Genomic DNA, 17,442 nt, shown 5'->3' on the forward strand with positions numbered 1-17,442 from the left:
TATATATATATATATATATATAGAATTTTATAATGAAATAAAATTGTAATTTAATTAAATTAGTAATGTGTTATTAGAAACAAATTGAGAATTTATTAATTTAATTAAATAAGGAATAGAGTAATTAAATTATTACTTTGTTAATCAAAAATATTAATCTTAACATTTAGAAATTTTAGGATTATCAGATTTATATTTTGAGGTAAATAGTAATAGTGGTCTTTTTATTGTGTTAGGTGAGGAGTAGACTTTTCAGGGTTATTTTTCCTTCAAGGTCTTTGCATATTTTGAGGTAAGGGAAGTTAATGCAATATTTATAAAATTAAATTATTTTATATGTTATTTTGAATTGTGGAAAAGAAAATGATATTTTGTTACCATGCATGGATCAAACTGTTTTGCACTAAATATTATGTTGGAATATTTTGTTTTATTTATGACACAAAATATGGAGATATTATGTTGTGTAAATTTGAATACTTGAATAAAAACATCACTCTGGTTTATTTGACCCTTGTCAACGGGATATAATAGTTGACCTTTACATTTTATGGTGGGAATGTAATTGATTTGGACCCCAGCCTCTAGGGGTTTGGTTAGAGGTTACTAGTACTAGTAGTGTTTGGTTCCTTCCACCAGGAACAATTTGAGGCTAGCCACCCATTTGAAAAGTCCCACCTAATTGGGCATTTGATATTTGATAACCAGAGTAATGAAAAATTGAATGGATTTGATTGAATCTTATGTGAAAGTGTTTGAATTTGATATGAAAATGGTTGGTTGAATTTTGAATATATTAGTATTTTGAAACTCTGATATTTGATGAGAAAAAAAAATGATATCTCCTATTTGAAATGAAAATATTTGATCCATGAACTGCATTAATATTCCTTATTGGGCTGTGAGCTCATTCCCAATTGTTGAAAATTTTTCAGGTACTCTTAGTTCGGGTGAGGAGTGATGGCTAGACTGAGGAATGGTCATCATTAGGATTTGACTTAGGATTTTATGTTGGATTTTGTTTTAACTGTTAGTTATGTTCATTTGGATCATTTGATATTTGGAAGTTATTTGGAAATTGAATTTGAGGATTTTAGATTGGTTCCGCTACTCTGAACAGGTACTTGGTAATTGGTAACTTCCGATTACAAGATAAGTGTTTGGGTCAGGTTACACTGTAAGCCTTCGGGTTTGAAGTGTGAAATGACCATCACGCCCTTGGAGTGGGTCTTGGGGCGTGACAGGGTGGGTATGAGAGATATAGATGGATGAAGGTGATGAGCATGACGGCGGGATAGGATGAAGAAGAGTGTGAGAGGAGCGACAGATGGCCATGCACGGGAGGATTGACGTTAAATAGAGAACGAGTGGCGAGAGAGAGTGAGAGACATGGGTTAGTGCTCTTGCTCACGGGTGGCATGGGTGATGGGAGCAGGGTGTTTGGGATGGGTAAGGTAAGTTGTAGATGAGCCCAAGGCTGAGGGAAGTGGGTCGCTGCGGCATTTGGAGATGGTAGTAGCCATTCCGTGCATGAGTTTCTGGACTCGGATAGGTAGCGCTCATTGCTTGCATCCTCTTTGGGAGATGATAGCGATTTCAGGGCTGACGGGATATCATTGGAAGCATCAGGAGTCTCTTTCCATGCTCCCAACATCTGATTCATTGTATCTTTGCATTATGATTTCCACAGAAACCCCGACATGTAATAGAGACAAGACGCGGAGGTAGAGATCCTCAGAAATGTATGAGTCAAACATAGTAGGCATTCCAACAGCTTTCTTGTCCTGTGGGCAATGGCATGGCAACCTCTTCCTCATCCACATGCTTATCTTGATTATTTATTATAAGTGTCATTGATGGCTCAGCAGATAAGTGGCAGGTGCACCCTCTCTTGGCCAAAGGAACGCCAATACAGAATACGACTACGCTCGTCCAGAAGCCGGCGTGACTTTGGGTCATATGGGATTTCCTTGTTGGTCTTGGATCAGTTTCATTGGAGGGTGCAACCAAGGGAATCTGACCGGCGACTTTGACGGCCTGGTTAGATTAGGACCGCTGGATATGGAAGTTGAGAGATGCGTAGAGACGGACGGCGAAGGGAGGATGAGAGGGTTTAGAAAGAATGAGAAGGGCAAATGTGGTGGTGAAGCAAGTTACTGGCAATGGGTATGGAGGATGGGAAGGTGATAGTGAGAGAAAAGGTATGTGGGGGGTATGATCAATGGGTTTAGAAAATGGTTGTGAAGAAATGATGCAGTGGGTATGAGGAAGAAATGAAAGTGTTAGATTCGGCATTTCAGGTGGGCATCTGGATATGGAAATGGGGTACTGGCTCACGATGCTAGAGGTTGGCTGTATACCAGAGCAAGGATTCCAAATTGCCTCAATGCTGCCACTGTGCACGAAACCCAGCCGGGTAGCAAACACTGTATACGTATATTTTCAATGGTGGCTCACTGCAGCAATAATATCCCAATGCCAATTGACTCTCATACAACGATTTCGGCATATATTAAACAGATCCTAACGCCCATTCTACAATCCTTGGAACGACGTGTTACAGCATGCCAATGCGGACCCAAACTTCCAACATGCAAGAGAAGTGGGAGATCCTGGGGGAATAAACTGGCTAGCGAAGTCCATGGGTCATACTGGACTTGCACTCAATGCGATTCATTAACGAGGACTGTAAGACCATGAATCTTATACACCCAATACTTATGGTATCAAGTCGAGCCTGTCATCCATGGCGTTTCGACCCTGGCAGCTTATTCATAAAGCTTCACACTATCTCAAACTTCTAGCGTTGCGTCCTTGTCATTATGCTTCCAAGAAACGGGATAGAGTGCACGACTGCGCTAGATCTCATATACGGAATCGTCCTCAAGCATGACCCATCATCGAAACGCCTTTCGATTATCCGAGAAAACTTGATTAATATATTCTGTGTTACCTTCAGCAACATTGGCAATCACATTCCCTGTCTAGGAGGATAACTGGTTGCTCTTCGTGGTGAGTTCGGTGTCGTTTAAGCTTCTCCATCGCATCAAAGGATAGCCAGCCAAAAGGGAAATGATACCATAGATGATGAAGGAGTGGCACAGACAGATGAAGCAGTCAAGAGGTATCCTTAGAAGTCCTCTGGGGATGACATTTTAAGGGCTTTGTGATACTCTGAAGCATAGGTACTCAGTTATGACCTCCAATCCTGATATAAAACACTCAAAATAGGCTCAATCTACTCAACATGCTCTTCGGGCACTCCATAGAAACTAAGCACCTGTAATCACAACTCCCGCTCCTTGGATTTGCATTCTCAGATTGGAGATGCACCAGTCAAAACACGCCGCGAACAGACACCAAAATAGAGAAAAAATAGAGAGGAAAATTGATAGAACCAAACAAAGATGGGTGAGATGGGAGTTGGTTAAGCAAGACCTGGTCTCATAATTCATCCACAGGCTTACCAACTAGTGAGGGAAGAAATGGATTTAAAGAGAAATGATAAGAAGAAGACCTTGAGATACCACGCGGATAAAACTGGTCCATATTCACATCATTTCTCTCAAAATGAACCCAGAAAAATATATGAACATGTAGTCATAGCGAATCCAATGAAAACATAGAAATCAACAAGAGCAACCACATGACATCCACACGCAAACTGCTAAATAACACCCAGCTAGGAACAGAGGGGAGCGAATAACAGAAGAATAATGGAGATAAATGAGTAGCATACCTGGAAAATGCTCTTTCGAGATTCTATCCTCTAAACTATCAGAAGAAAACCTTATCTACTCCTCCGTAGGTACAGCATCTGCTTCCCCCTCAACGAAACTTGCCCCTCAAGCTCTCTCCCTCTCTCTCTCAAGTTGCTCTCTGTTCTTTTCCTCACTCCCTGAAAAGATACAATGCTTCAGAAAACTCTCTCAAAAGCTCTTGGAGTCCTCCCCCCCTCCCCCCCTTCTCACTGTTCTTCCAAAAACCAGCCAAAAGCCCTCTTGAAAAGATCTTACTCTCCTCTCAATAACTCTCTAGAATGGCCGCCCAAAAGCACCTCCTCTAGCTCCCTCTCCTAGCTCCCGAAAACCCCCCCTCCTAATCACAGCCCAGCCTCCCCAAAAAGCCATATGCTCTCTGCCAACCTTGTCTTTTCTTTCTCTACCAGATTTGCCCCTCTAACAATATCTCCAGAAACAACTACCTCCAAGCACCACTACTCTGCAGCCTCCTCTTTCTCTCTCATACGCGTCTCCTAACGGCCTGCAGAATCCCCTTCCAGCATAACGGCTTGTAGCTTCCTTTTCAGAATCTTCTTTACAGATGTCGTATCCTCATTGGTCCTCCAAGCTACTAGCCTGATTCCCTAGCAGCCATCCACGAGTCGACAAGTGGCTCATTGAGGGGCCTCCATCTGGTAAGAAAGTGACCTACAGAAACGCTAAAAAGCAAGGCCCCAAAAATGGGGGTCTACAGTAAGGCAATAATTTCCAAAATTCTCTTTAATTAATTAAAAAAAATCATTAGAATTGATGATTTTTTATCTTGACTTTACTATACGACAAGAGTTTAAACATTTCTAATTCAAATTTGATGATTTAAACATTGTTATTTCCATTTTCAATGAAGGATTGAATTAATATAATTTATGGAATTTTAGTTTGTTAAGAATCGGATAGATTATGAGGGAAAAATAATGAGGTATGCAATAGAAGAATTATGGTTTCAATTTTGAAATTTTTTGGATTGATTTTAGATTAATTTCTTATTCAAATTAAATTATTTGTATATTGTCTTGTTTTATTCTTAAGTAATAATCCATCAAAAATAAATAAATATCTAAATTTTCTTAAGAACTTGAAAAAAAAAAAAAAAAAAGGATGAAAAGAGAACCTATTTGAATCTATGATTCATATTATTTTTTCTTAATAACATATTTACTAATTTACATAAAGTTGTCCATAATTTTCAAAAATAGATTTAATTTTGTTATAAGTTATCAACAACTATCTTTTTGTCAAAAACAATTACCAAATATGGTTCTAAGTTTGAAAATTTGTTTTCAAAAACAACCCTCAAGCAAATTCTTAGGTCCATTTGGCTATGTTTTTTAAAACTTGTTTTTAAAATAGCAAACAAAAACAGTTTTTTTTTTTTTAATTTTTAAAAAGCAAGAGCATTTGGCAAATGCATTTCATAAAAAACTTGTTTGAATGAAAGAATTTGTTTTGTTTTTAAAGACAATGTCTTACTTTTATTGTATAAGAATTTTATAAATTTAGTTTATATTAATGTAAAATCAAATTCAATTTAAGTTTCATTTAAAAAAATAAAAAATAAATTTACAACTATATATAAGTTAAAGATAAATAATTTTTTTAATTATGAAATAATTTTTTTATTCTAGTGAAACAAAAATTACTATTTTGGTATTTATTTTTAATACAAATCAAATATGTCCTTTAATTTTATTTTTTTTTCCATTTGGCCATGATTTTTTAAAAATTGTTTTTTAAGTTAAAGAACAAAAAACAATTTTTTAATGTTTTATAAAAATAAGGTAGTTGTCAAGTTGTTTATAAAAAAAATACTTTAAAAATAAAAATGAAACCAATTTGTTTGGATAAGTTGTTTTTAAAAATAAATTTTCTATTTTGATTTTATAAAAATATTATAAATTCAATTTATATAACATTAATTAAATTTAATTGAAGTCTTATTGAAAATAAAAATAATTTTGTATTACAAAGAAATTCAAAAGAAATATTTTTTTACTAAAACATGAATAGTATATATTATAATAAAATCATCAATTATATTTTTAATAAAAAATATACTATTTTATTATATGTTAGAAACATAAGAATATTAACATATTTTTGTAAAAAAAAATTTGCCGTAAAAATAAATAATAATAATTTTAAAATAATAATTGTCAATAGTATTTTATTTAAAATGAATAATAAATAAAGTTTAACTTTTTAACATGTAAATGAGTTAAGTTTTATTACATGCATACATTTAGTACTCAACTTCTACAATTAATTGGATCAATTTTTTTTATTTCAAATTATTCTTAAAAGTTAAAGGATTTGTTAAAAAAATTAAATTATTAATTATCTTTTACTTAATTTATAATTTATTTACCTAGTAAAAAAAAAATTTAAATAGTTGTATGTATAGAAGAAATATTAAAGTCATGACTCATTATACATCAATTTTATTCTTCTTTTTTTTTTTTTTTTGCTTTGATGACTAAATGATCTATTTTTGAGTTCCAAATTATTTTAAAAAAATTTTAAATTCAATAAAAACTATCACTTGATTTGAAGTTTATTTTTCTAGTGGAAAAATTTATAAAAATATAGTTATGTGTAGAAAAGAAATAATAGAGTCATTATAAACCAATTTTTATCCATGAAATTATGGTATTAATAAGAATATTGTTTGAGTTTTAAAGTATTGTTAATAAATCCAACCTATTAAATTTTATTTAATTTGAAGTTCATTTACTTAGTGAAAAAAAAATCATAACATAATGATTCTATATAGAAGAGAAATATTAAAGTTGTTCTAAATTAATTTTTATTCATAATAGAAGAGAAATATTAGAGTTGTTATAAATTAATTTTTATTCATAACATTCTAATATTAATTGGGTCACTATTTAAGTTTTAAATTATTTTTAAAATTTTCTAAATTCATTAATGAATTTAACACATTAAGTGTTGTTTAATTTGGAATTCATTTATCTAATGAAAAAAATCAAAAATAATAATTCTATATAAAAGAAAAATAATAGTCATTTTAAACTCATTTTATTCGTAAATTTTTTATATTAATTGAATCAGTATTTAAGTTTTAAGTTGTTATATATAGTTACTATCTATTTCACTTTATTTTTAAAAATTAAAAATAGAAAAACAATATCAATGTTATGAATTTTTTAAAAATTATTTTCTATTTTTAAATCACTCGTCAAATGGGCTCTTATTTTCTTATAAATTACCATAAATTTGAATTTTTGGGGCTTGACATGGTAAGTAGAAGAAGCCAACCAAAATTAAATTTGCAACTCCTAAAATATTAATCCAACAATACTCAAAAATCATTTTTGGTCAGCTCTCCCTCTTTTATGAGCTTGAAGCCTTCCACAACATCATTTCTCTCAAACTAGCCGTTGGGGAAGACCGTGATAACTCTCTCTCTTCCCTCTCCCGCCCAACCCCTCCTTCCACCTTCTTTCAAAACCCTAAGCCCTCCCCGCCAAAACATTATCCCTAACCCGCATTCTCACAAAAACCCCAACTTCGAGCCCCTCAAGAACCGTTGGATCCGCCAACTCGACGTGGGCCACCTCAACCATGCACTCTCCTCCCTTGATCTCATGACCCTGCAAAACGCCCCACCAGACCTCACCACCTACTCCATCCTCCTCAAGTCCTGCATCCGATTCCGCAACTTCCAACTCCGGAAACTCGTCCACCGGAAGCTAATTCAGTCTGGACTTGAGCTCGACTCGGTTGTGTTGAACACTCTGATCAGCTTGTACTCCAAATGTGGCGACACCGCAACCGCTAGGTTGATTTTTGAGGGAATGAAAAATAAGAGAGACTTGGTTCCATGGAGTGCGATGGTCTCATGTTTTGCGATTAACAGCATGGAGTTGCAAGCAATTTGGACATTTTTTTATTTTCTCGAATTGGGTTTTTACCCAAATGAGTATTGCTTTGTGGCCGTGATTCGGGCTTGTTCAATGAGTTGGGGAGATAATTTATGGGTTTGTGGTGAAAACCGGGTATTTTGAGGCTGATGTGTGTGTTGGGTGTGAATTGATTGATGTGTTCGTGAAGGGTAGTGGTGACTTGGGCTCAGGTTATAAGGTGTTCGAGAAAATGCCAGAGAGAAATTTGGGTACTTGGACTTTGATGATAACTAGATTTGCGCAATTGGGTTGTGCCAGAGATGCAATTGAATTGTTTTTGGATATGGAATTGAGTGGTCATGCACTGGATCAGTTTACATATGGTAGTGTGCTTTCTGCTAGTACAGAGTCAGGATTGTTAGCACTAGGGAAGCAATTGCATTCCCAAGTTATACGTTTGGGATTGGCTTCAGATGTTTGTGTTGGTTGTAGCTTGGTGGACATGTATGCAAAGTGTACAGCAGATGGGTCCGTGGATGATTTGAGGAAGGTATTTGATCGGATGCCTGAGCATAATGTTATGTCTTGGACCGCAATTATCACAGCATATGTGCAAATTGGAGAGTGTGATAAGGAAGCTATTGAACTTTTCTGCAAGATGATATCTGGCCGTGTACAGCCTAATCATTTCTCATTTTCAAGTGTTCTCAAGGCATGTGGAAACCTTTCTGATCCTTATAAACATGCTTTAAGGGAAATGGAGAAATTTATTAGATAATTTAAGGTGAATACAGAAGACTACCCTCGCTCCAAGGGTGCCAAGGAACTGCCTCTGGCTAAAACATTACCTTGGTACATATATGGATCTTACAGAAGCACTAACCCTTGCATCTAAACCAATCAACCACAAAGTATTACAGGACAGAGAATGAGAGTAGCTATTGCGAGGCACTACCTTCCCTCCAAGCTGATCGTCATTGTCGCATTTCGTGAAGAAATTGGTACCCCGACTGGATTGTTCATATAATCCTCAACTGACATCTCCCTGGAGTATAGAGTAGGCCTGGGGGACATTTGCAGGAGTTCAACTTCACCTTCTAGCATCTCCAATGCCTTGCTCATTGAAGGGCGATCCGTGGGATTCATCTGTACACACCATAATGCAACTATGACTATCTTCCTTATATACTTGTGTTCGTCCTCAGTGGCATCTCCAATTTCCATGTCTTCTCCTTGATCTATTCGATCATAAATCCATGATGGAAGTATGTTTGGCTTTGCTCTAGACATGTATTTGCATGCTTCCTTTTTCCCACCATTTCCATTCATAACATTCCAAAACTATACACATCAGCTTTATATGAAACACCTCCAATGTTCTTGTAGAATAATTCTGGAGCAATATATCCTAATGTTCCTCGAGCAGCAGTTAGAGACACAATGCTTTCTTCTATTGAATGTAATTTTGCAAGGCCAAAATCAGAAACTTTTGGGATAAAGTTTGCATCAAGAAGAATGTTGTGTGGCTTGATATCAAAATGCAGAATTTGCATGTCACAACCTTGATGTAAGTATTCAATCCCACGACCCACACCTAGTGCAATCTTATATAATCTCAAAAGAATGTTGTTTTCAAGTTTAGAAAAAAGAAACTTATCAAGGGACCCATTAGGCATATATTCATATACCAGAGCCCACTTTAATCCCTCTACACAAAATCCAACAAGTCGCACTATATTAACATGGTGAATCCTTCCAATCGTGGCTACTTCATTGATAAAATCTTGTCCATTAGTTTTATGCATAACCAAAACTTTTACAGCTACAATTTGACTGCTTTGAAGTTTTCCTTTATATATAGAGCCATAGCCTCCTTGTCCTAATTTATTACTAAATTTGTTAGTCATCTTCTTTATATATGAATATGAGTACTTGATCAGCTGAAGATTTTTATGACTCTGTAAAAATTCTTCAACATCATCATCTAACGATAAATGTCTTCGTTGAAACTTGTAGACTAAATAGGCAAATAGGCACAATATCCCTAACACAAATCTTCCTATGACTGAATATAAATCAAACATGAAATGAATAAAGGTTTTAGAAAAAGGAATACGATCATTGTAAATACTTTTCATGAATTTTGATATGAAATTCTCATTATATTATTCTTCCACAAAATTAATAGTAGGAATTTTAAAGCCTTACCGATAATTCGCAATATCCATGCTCCTAACAAGAAAGAAATTAAAAAATTGGATAAAAAATGTGGACCGACATAAGTGAGCGACATAAACACAACTAAAAAACAGACAAATTTGAGTGAAGAAAGCCTTACCAATCATGCTGATGTTGCAATAATAGTTGTAAGCGCAATAATTGCCAAGTTCTTCTTTCAATGCTGTACATGTATTAAAGAAATTTTAGTCATCATAAATCTTGGAAGGAATAAATATTGAAGAGTTTACTCTATCGTAGTTATTAACTGAACTAGGATTTGGAGGATGTACTTATTCTTAGAAGAAATTAACAGTTGAAACTTGTAATTTTAATTACCTTTAAATGGAAGGGTAGTCGGATCGAATAGAAAACCTGTTAACAGGAAAGGACATGAATAGCATTTCTTAAAAGTAAACGAAATGATAAGCAGGCACTTGGACATTACATGCAGGTATTCTAGAAAATTAACCCATAAAAATCATCTTACAAGGTTTCATGTGGTCTTCCCCATCCATTTTTGAAGAAAAATCCTAGTAGAAGAGGTTATTAAACATTTGTGCATGGCATAGGGTTCATTCTTTTTTTTTTTTTTTTTGGGGGGGGGGGGTTAAGTGCTAAATTGTGATAAAAGTGAAAGTAATAGTTTTTGTAATTTATATTAAAAAAAAATTAAACAACATTAAGGTGGTTTTAATTGCTGAAAGCAACTTGTTTTCATTTTTGAGATGATTTGTTTTTTATTTTATATTAACTTATTCCTTATTTCTTAAATTTTTTTACTAAATAGAAAAATATCAAAATATGTAACATTTTCTGAATGCCAAAAATAACATGTACTCATAAAACAAGTCATTTATTTTTTGACTTTAAAATACTTAATACAAATAAAATATTTAAAAATAAATAATTAAAACTTAACACTATTAAACGCTATTTAATATTAAGTTTTATTTCGAATTAAATAAAAAAAAACACCACCTAAAAAATATATATATGATAACAAAAATTCCCAAAGTCTTACCAAAAAAAGGATACAGATACTTCCTAAACCCTGCATGATTAAACCAAAAGAGTCAAATTAATTAAGTTGAGGACCTATGGATTTGAAAATCCTAGTTATTGAAGTGAAGTACAACATAATTGGATTTTCAAGGATATTTTTTTAGAATGATTTTAAGAAGCTTTTTTACTTGAAAGATAATATTTTCCATTGGTTAGAAAAGTTGAATAGGCTTTCTAAAATCATTGTTAAAAGGACTCTTAATAGGGAACTCTCTTCAAATTGATAAATGATAGTTTTTTCATTAATTTTTTCATTCGCTTATGTACAGAGTATATATAGAGGGTAATCACCATTCTAAGAATGGGAAAGAATGATACAAGGAAAGAATGATATAAGGAAATAACAACTAATATCCTAATATCTCAACTTTCCTAATATCTCAATATTCCTAATATCTCAATATTCATAATATCTCAATATTCCTTATATCTCAACTTTTCTAATATCTAAACATTCCTAATATCTCAACACTCCCCCTCAAGTTGGTGCATAGATGTCACACATGCCCAACTTGTCTAAAAATTTTGAGAACACTTGACTTGAGACAACTTTGGTGAGGATATCGGCCAATTGATTTTCTGATCGAATCTTAGGCAATTCCACAATCTTATCATCCAACTTTTCCTTAATGAAGAATCTATCCACCTCGACATGCTTTGTACGATCATGTTGTACTGGATTATGAGCAATGTCACATGCGGCTTTATTGTCACAAAACAATCGGATTGGTTGCCTAGATAGGTAACCTAAATCCTGTAAGAGAAGTCTTAGCCATAATGCCTCACAAAGTCCTAGAGCCATACCTCTAAATTCCGCTTCTGCACTTGAACGGGTAATGACATTCTGCTTCTTACTTTTCCATGTCACAAGATTACCACCTACAAAGGTAAAGTAACCAGATGTAGATCGCCTATCATCCACTGCACCGGCCCAATCAGCATCAGTATATACTTCTATACTCTGATGATCAACATTTTTAGCAAACAAAATTCCCTTCCCAGGAGCATTCTTCAAGTACCTCAAAATACGCATGACTGCATTCATGTGTTGCTCTCCAGGATTATGCATGTATTGACTCACTACACTCAATGCATAAGCAAGATCTGGTCTTGTATGAGCTAAGTACATTAATCTCCCCACAAGTCTCTGGTATCTTCCCTTATCGGTTGATACTTGATTAGGTTCAACACACAATTTCAGACCTTCTTCTATTGGTGTATTAACAAGTTGACATCCCGACATTCCAGTCTCTTGTAAAAGATCTAAGGCATACTTTCTTTGAGACAGAAAAATTCCTTCACTTGATCGAGAAACTTCAATCCTAAGAAAGTATTTCAGAGGACTTAGATCTTTCATTTCGAATTCTCTAGATAGATAATTTTGCAGAGCTTTTCTTTCTTCAGGATCATTTCCTGTAACTACCATGTCATCCACATATACGATGAGTTCCGTAATCTTACCATGTTGCTTTTTCAAGAACAAAGTGTGATCTGAATTACTTTGACGATAGCCAAAAGCTTTCATTGACTTTGTGAACCTTCCAAACCATGTTCTCGGGGATTGCTTCAACCCATACAATGACTTCTTCAATTTGCACACCTTTTGACATTGCTTTTCTGACACCATGCATCCTGGTGGAAGATCCATGTATACTTCTTCAGATAACTCGCCATGCAGAAAGGCATTTTTCACATCGAACTGTTGTAATGGCCAATTTAGGTTTGCAGCTAAAGATAGTAATACTTGAACTGTGTTGATCTTAGCTACAGGTGCAAATGTCTCTGTGTAGTCAATTCCATAAGTTTGAGTGTACCCTTTTGCTACCAGTCTTGCTTTAAATCGTTCAATACTACCATCTGCCTTGTACTTCATAGTATAGATCCAACGACACCCAACTGGCTTCTTTCCTGGTGGACATTCTACGAGTTCCCATGTTTCATTCTTCTACAATGATTTCATCTCTTCATTCATGGTTGCTTTCCACCTTGGATCAGTTAAGGCTTCCTGCACACTGTTAGGAATAGCTACAGTAGATAATTGATTTACAAATGACTTATTTGATTCAGACAAACGATGGTTAGACACATAGTTGCTCATGGGATATTTGACTTTGGTAGATAATTCAGGTTCATATGTGGGTTTAGGAATACCTCTATTATGACGGTGTGGTAACCGTTTCATGAATGGATCAGGTTCCAAATTAAGAATACCCTCAGCAGACGACGATTGGTTTGGTATTTCAGTGAAGACATCTTCGGACCCAAATTGTTGACCACTCATATCCAACTCGCCCGCTTCCTGGTTCACTAGTTCAGATTTTCCAGATTCATCCTCCTCATAGATATGATAATCATAATCGAGAGTATGAATTTCCTTATGGTACTCCCCCTGAAGTTCAGACTCAGATGAAAAATACATTGAATCTTCATGAAACACCACATCCATTGTAATAAACATTCGTCGAGTTGGAGGATGGTAACATCGATATCCCTTTTTGTGCAATGCATATCCAACAAACACACATTGCAATGCATGGGAAGTTAACTTGGTGCGTTGGTGTTTGTGTAGATGTACAAATGCCATGCAACCAAAAACACGAGGAGGTAGATTTGGGACGGTTGGGGCAACTATGGCATTAGTAAGAGCTTGGAGAGGTGTTTGGAAGTTAATTGGGCTAGAAGGTACCCGATTGATCAAGTATGTGGCAGATGTGATTGCTTCTCCCCAATAAGATATCGGTATTTTTGCTGCTATCAAGGAAGCACGAACAACCTCTAACAAGTGCCGATTTTTCCGTTCAGCGACTCCATTTTGCTGGGGTGTATTGGAACAAGTAGTTTGATGAATGATGCCATGTTCTTCCAAATACTTTTGAAGATCAGAACTCTGATATTCTCCACCATTATCACTACGCAAAACCCGAACCTTTGCATTGTACTGAGTTTCAATCATTTTATGAAAATTTTGAAACAACAAGTTCACTTCATCTTTGGTCTTCATCAAGCATAACCATGTCATTCTGGTACAATCATCAATAAAAGTAACAAACCAACGTGAGCCACTCAAAGTTGGGACTTTGGATGGGCCCCAAACATCAGAATGTATAACCATAAAAGGAAGCGGACTTTTATTCAAAATTAATGGAAACGAAGCACGGTGACTTTTAGCCAATTCACAAATATCACAACGGAAACCAGAAATATCACTCTTTACAAACAAACTAGGAAACAATTTTTTTAAATAACCAAAGGAAGCATGTCCCAGACGTCGATGCCACAACCAAATTTCAGACTTTTTCTTCTCCTCCTCAGATCCATCTGCCATCAAGGCTTGTTGCAACTTATTTGAATCCTTTGACTGCAAGTCCAAGTAATAGAGTTTTCCCCGCTTAATACCACAACCAATCGTCTGTCTTGTTTGGATGTCCTTAATCACAATAAATTCAGGCCAAAAAATGACAATACAAGATAAGACTGTAGTAATTTGAGAAACTGACAAAAGATTGTAATCTAGAGATGGAACAACTAAAACAGAATCCAAATTCAAAGTATCAGTAAGAGTTAAGGATCCTTCCCCAATGATTGGGGTTGTGTTACCATTGGCTGTGGAAACAATTTTTTGTGAGGAATGTCTAAGGGGTGAAACCTGTTTAGAATCAAAAGTCAGATGATCTGTGGCACCAGAATCAATTATCCATGCACTATTAATAACAGGTGTAAAAGTATTTAAAAACTTACCACCATGATCTGTAGCGGCTACCAATGCAGAGGCTTTCTCAGCAACATTAGCCTTTGTTTTTATTTCGACAACAGTTGTAGTCGAGGTTTTCTTGGAATCCTTCTTCCGTTGATCACGATTATTATCATTAATAACAAAGTGGTGATAACCTAAACATGATCTAAAGGTCCATGGTTCAAACCCTCGGTTCCTCATTGTTTTCCTGGTCATACCAAGAGTCGTTGCTTTGAAATTGTGGGATATCCAGACTGGTGGGATCAGTCTTATTGCAGCGAGTGCATTTGAAGGTTGACTTATCAATATTAGGGCTTGTCTTAGGATAGTTGATCGCTGTCGGACTACCATAGCGACAAAATATCCAGGATTTCAATTTCATGGCTCTGATACCATCTTCAAATTGATAAATGATAGTTTTTTCATTAATTTTTTCATTCGCTTATGTACAGAGTATATATAGAGGGTAATCACCATTCTAAGAATGGGAAAGAATGATACAAGGAAAGAATGATATAAGGAAATAACAACTAATATTCTAATATCTCAACTTTCCTAATATCTCAATATTCCTAATATCTCAATATTCATAATATCTCAATATTCCTTATATCTCAACTTTCCTAATGTCTAAACATTCCTAATATCTCAACAAACTCAAATTGGAATTAAAGCTCTCATCGTATAAATTCATACTCACAGTTTGTGTCCGAGCACCAAGTGCCCCAGTAGAGGCATTTCCTTGATCTGTAACATCGTATGGTATTATTATTATAGTCTACATCGCAGGCTAGCCCTTTCACACTGCATTCTGTAATGCAGAGGCGATGCAAAAATGAAAGCTCAATCCCCATAAGTAGCTTTTCTTGCAAATCTCAGATTGAATAACTGTTGAGCTCTGATTGAGCAACAAAAGTCAAGGCGATAGTGCATGATTCCCGAATAATTCCCACCTCCAGAGACTTTCCTGCTAGCACATAAGCATATGTCCGTGAGGAAGAGGAAATGTTGCAAAGAATAATGGGAATGTAGTTTTGATCACTGATTGGCCTTTCACAGCTTAACAAAACTATTGTATTGCGTTCCCATTCATTAGGGCAATAATATGGATCTTTATAATCTGGATATGGATCGAAATTATGTAGCATATTCGAGAAGGACCAACAGGACGGCATGGAGAAGGAGGAATAGAGAGGAGTGGAGAAACAGTCTCCCTTCTTTTGGCCAGGATCCAGCATCCGAATGGTATGGTTGTGGTAGTTGATCTCAGCCACAAAGTATCTCTTACCGCCCTGCTTGAACACGGTCAGATTGTTCTCACAAATCAATTCATACTTTGGGTCACCACAGCCTGATGGGTCACCTTGCAATCAGAAAGGGTAGGTGATGTTCCGAATACCTCCGCATGAAGATGGCTTGCATGTCTGGTGCTGCTGTTGATCATTAGCAACACATATAGAAAGGAAGCAGGCGCAGAGTAGTGTTAGCAAGCCTATTTCCAAAACTTGCGTCTCCCTCAACATCATCGACTTTGAGAGAGAGATGTTGTATTTTGGGGTTGTAAGTTTCGTAGAGAGTTATTAAAATTACGAGGGATGCTGTGTTTGGGGTTGCAAGAAAAGTCTAGTCTTCTTTCATTTTTATTTTGTAACTTGTACCGATGTTTTTGGGTTGCAAGAAAAGCCTAGTCTTCTTTCAGACCAAAAATCATCATTTTATTTTATAACTTGTATGGATGTTTTTAGGTTTTAAAAAAAGTCTAGTCTTTCTTTCGACCAAAAATCATCATTTTTATTTTATAACTTGTATGGATGTTTTTAGGTTGCAAGAAAAGTCTAGTCTTCTGACCAAAAATCATCATTTTTATTTTATAACTTGTATGGATGTTTTTGGGTTGCAAGAAAAGTCTAGTCTTCTTTCATACCAAAAATCATCATTTTTATTTTATAACTTGTATGGATGTTTTTGGGTTGCAAGAAAAGTTTTAGTCTTCTTTCATACCAAAAATCATCATTTTTATTTTATAACTTGTATGGATGTTTTTAGGTTTCAAGAAAAGTCTAGTCTTCTTCCAAACCAAAAATCATCATTTTTATTTTAAAACTTGTATGGATGTTTTTGGGTTGCTAGAAAAGTCTAGTCTTCCTTCCGACCAAAAATCATCATTTTTATTTTATAACTTGTATGGATGTTTTTGGGTTGCAAGAAAAGTTTAGTCTTCTTTCATACCAAAAATCATCATTTTTATTTTATAACTTGTATGGATGTTTTTAGGTTGCAAGAAAAGTCTAGTCTTTCTTCACACCAAAAATCATCATTTTTATTTTATAACTCGTATGGATGTTTTTGAATTGCAAGAAAAGTCTAGTCTTCTCTCATACCAAAAATCATCATTTTTATTTTATAGCTTATATGGATATATAGGTCGAACACTAATACTTGAATGCTACTTGAATACATTAATTAACTAATTACTCCATAATCCGTCCCATAAAAGTCTTGGAAAAATTTAGTGTTATATTTTTCATGGAACATGAGATCCCTTGATTAAAGTGGCTGGTCAATGGTACCTTTATTAGAGTCAAATAAAGCAGCTGGTCATTCACTATTAGAAAATTTAGCTAATCTAATCTAATAGATGGTAGGGTTAAGGAATTGCATATAAGTATTTGGAGTCATTCCTAGAGTTTTCATTAGTCAAGTATTATACCACATGTTACTCCATGGGCATGGGAAGTGTGGGGGTCTTCAAGAAAGGCAGGCTCTTGCCTAGAGAGAGCAG

At 35.1% G+C, this 17,442-nt stretch overlaps 3 protein-coding genes and 1 long non-coding RNA gene across 4 annotated transcripts; 1 reads left to right on the forward strand and 3 right to left on the reverse strand.

The window, feature by feature from the left end:
- Positions 1–7,387: 7,387 nt before the first annotated feature.
- On the forward strand, positions 7,388–8,423 carry LOC117910017 (pentatricopeptide repeat-containing protein At3g49170, chloroplastic-like). The gene is made up of 2 exons (XM_034824070.1): positions 7,388–7,672; positions 7,770–8,423. Exons 1-2 carry the CDS (start codon positions 7,388–7,390, stop codon positions 8,421–8,423), a joined length of 939 nt encoding a protein of 312 aa, XP_034679961.1.
- Positions 8,424–8,596: 173 nt separating this feature from the next.
- Positions 8,597–8,935, reverse strand: LOC117910018 (PR5-like receptor kinase). Its single transcript, XM_034824071.1, has one exon. It carries the CDS (start codon positions 8,933–8,935, stop codon positions 8,597–8,599), a length of 339 nt encoding a protein of 112 aa, XP_034679962.1.
- Positions 8,936–9,014: 79 nt separating this feature from the next.
- Positions 9,015–10,072, reverse strand: LOC117910034. The gene is made up of 3 exons (XR_004650514.1): positions 9,984–10,072; positions 9,854–9,877; positions 9,015–9,095 (listed from the first exon to the last, which is right to left on the reverse strand). It is a non-coding gene; the product is annotated as an uncharacterized LOC117910034 (long non-coding RNA).
- Positions 10,073–15,535: 5,463 nt separating this feature from the next.
- LOC117910020 lies at positions 15,536–16,183 on the reverse strand. Its single transcript, XM_034824072.1, has 2 exons — positions 16,060–16,183; positions 15,536–16,023 (listed from the first exon to the last, which is right to left on the reverse strand). Exons 1-2 carry the CDS (start codon positions 16,181–16,183, stop codon positions 15,536–15,538), a joined length of 612 nt encoding a protein of 203 aa, XP_034679963.1.
- Between the last annotated feature and the right edge of the window lie 1,259 nt (positions 16,184–17,442).

The sequence above is a fragment of the Vitis riparia genome, unplaced genomic scaffold (genome assembly GCF_004353265.1).
Source record: "Vitis riparia cultivar Riparia Gloire de Montpellier isolate 1030 unplaced genomic scaffold, EGFV_Vit.rip_1.0 scaffold541_pilon_pilon, whole genome shotgun sequence".
NCBI classification, from domain to species: domain Eukaryota; kingdom Viridiplantae; phylum Streptophyta; class Magnoliopsida; order Vitales; family Vitaceae; genus Vitis; species Vitis riparia.

What these genes read in the sequence shown, in the direction of transcription:
- LOC117910017 (XM_034824070.1), top strand. Translation starts at nt 7,388, where the DNA reads ATGACCCTGCAAAACGCCCCACCAGACCTCACCACCTACTCCATCCTC. An exon ending in TTAACAGCATGGAGTTGCAA is followed by an intron (nt 7,673 to 7,769) that starts GCAATTTGGACA and finishes TGAGTTGGGGAG; the next exon opens with ATAATTTATGGGTTTGTGGT.
- LOC117910018 (XM_034824071.1), bottom strand. Translation starts at nt 8,935, where the DNA reads ATGTCTAGAGCAAAGCCAAACATACTTCCATCATGGATTTATGATCGA.
- LOC117910020 (XM_034824072.1), bottom strand. Translation starts at nt 16,183, where the DNA reads ATGTTGAGGGAGACGCAAGTTTTGGAAATAGGCTTGCTAACACTACTC. An exon ending in CAAGCCATCTTCATGCGGAG is followed by an intron (nt 16,024 to 16,059) that starts GTATTCGGAACA and finishes TCTGATTGCAAG; the next exon opens with GTGACCCATCAGGCTGTGGT.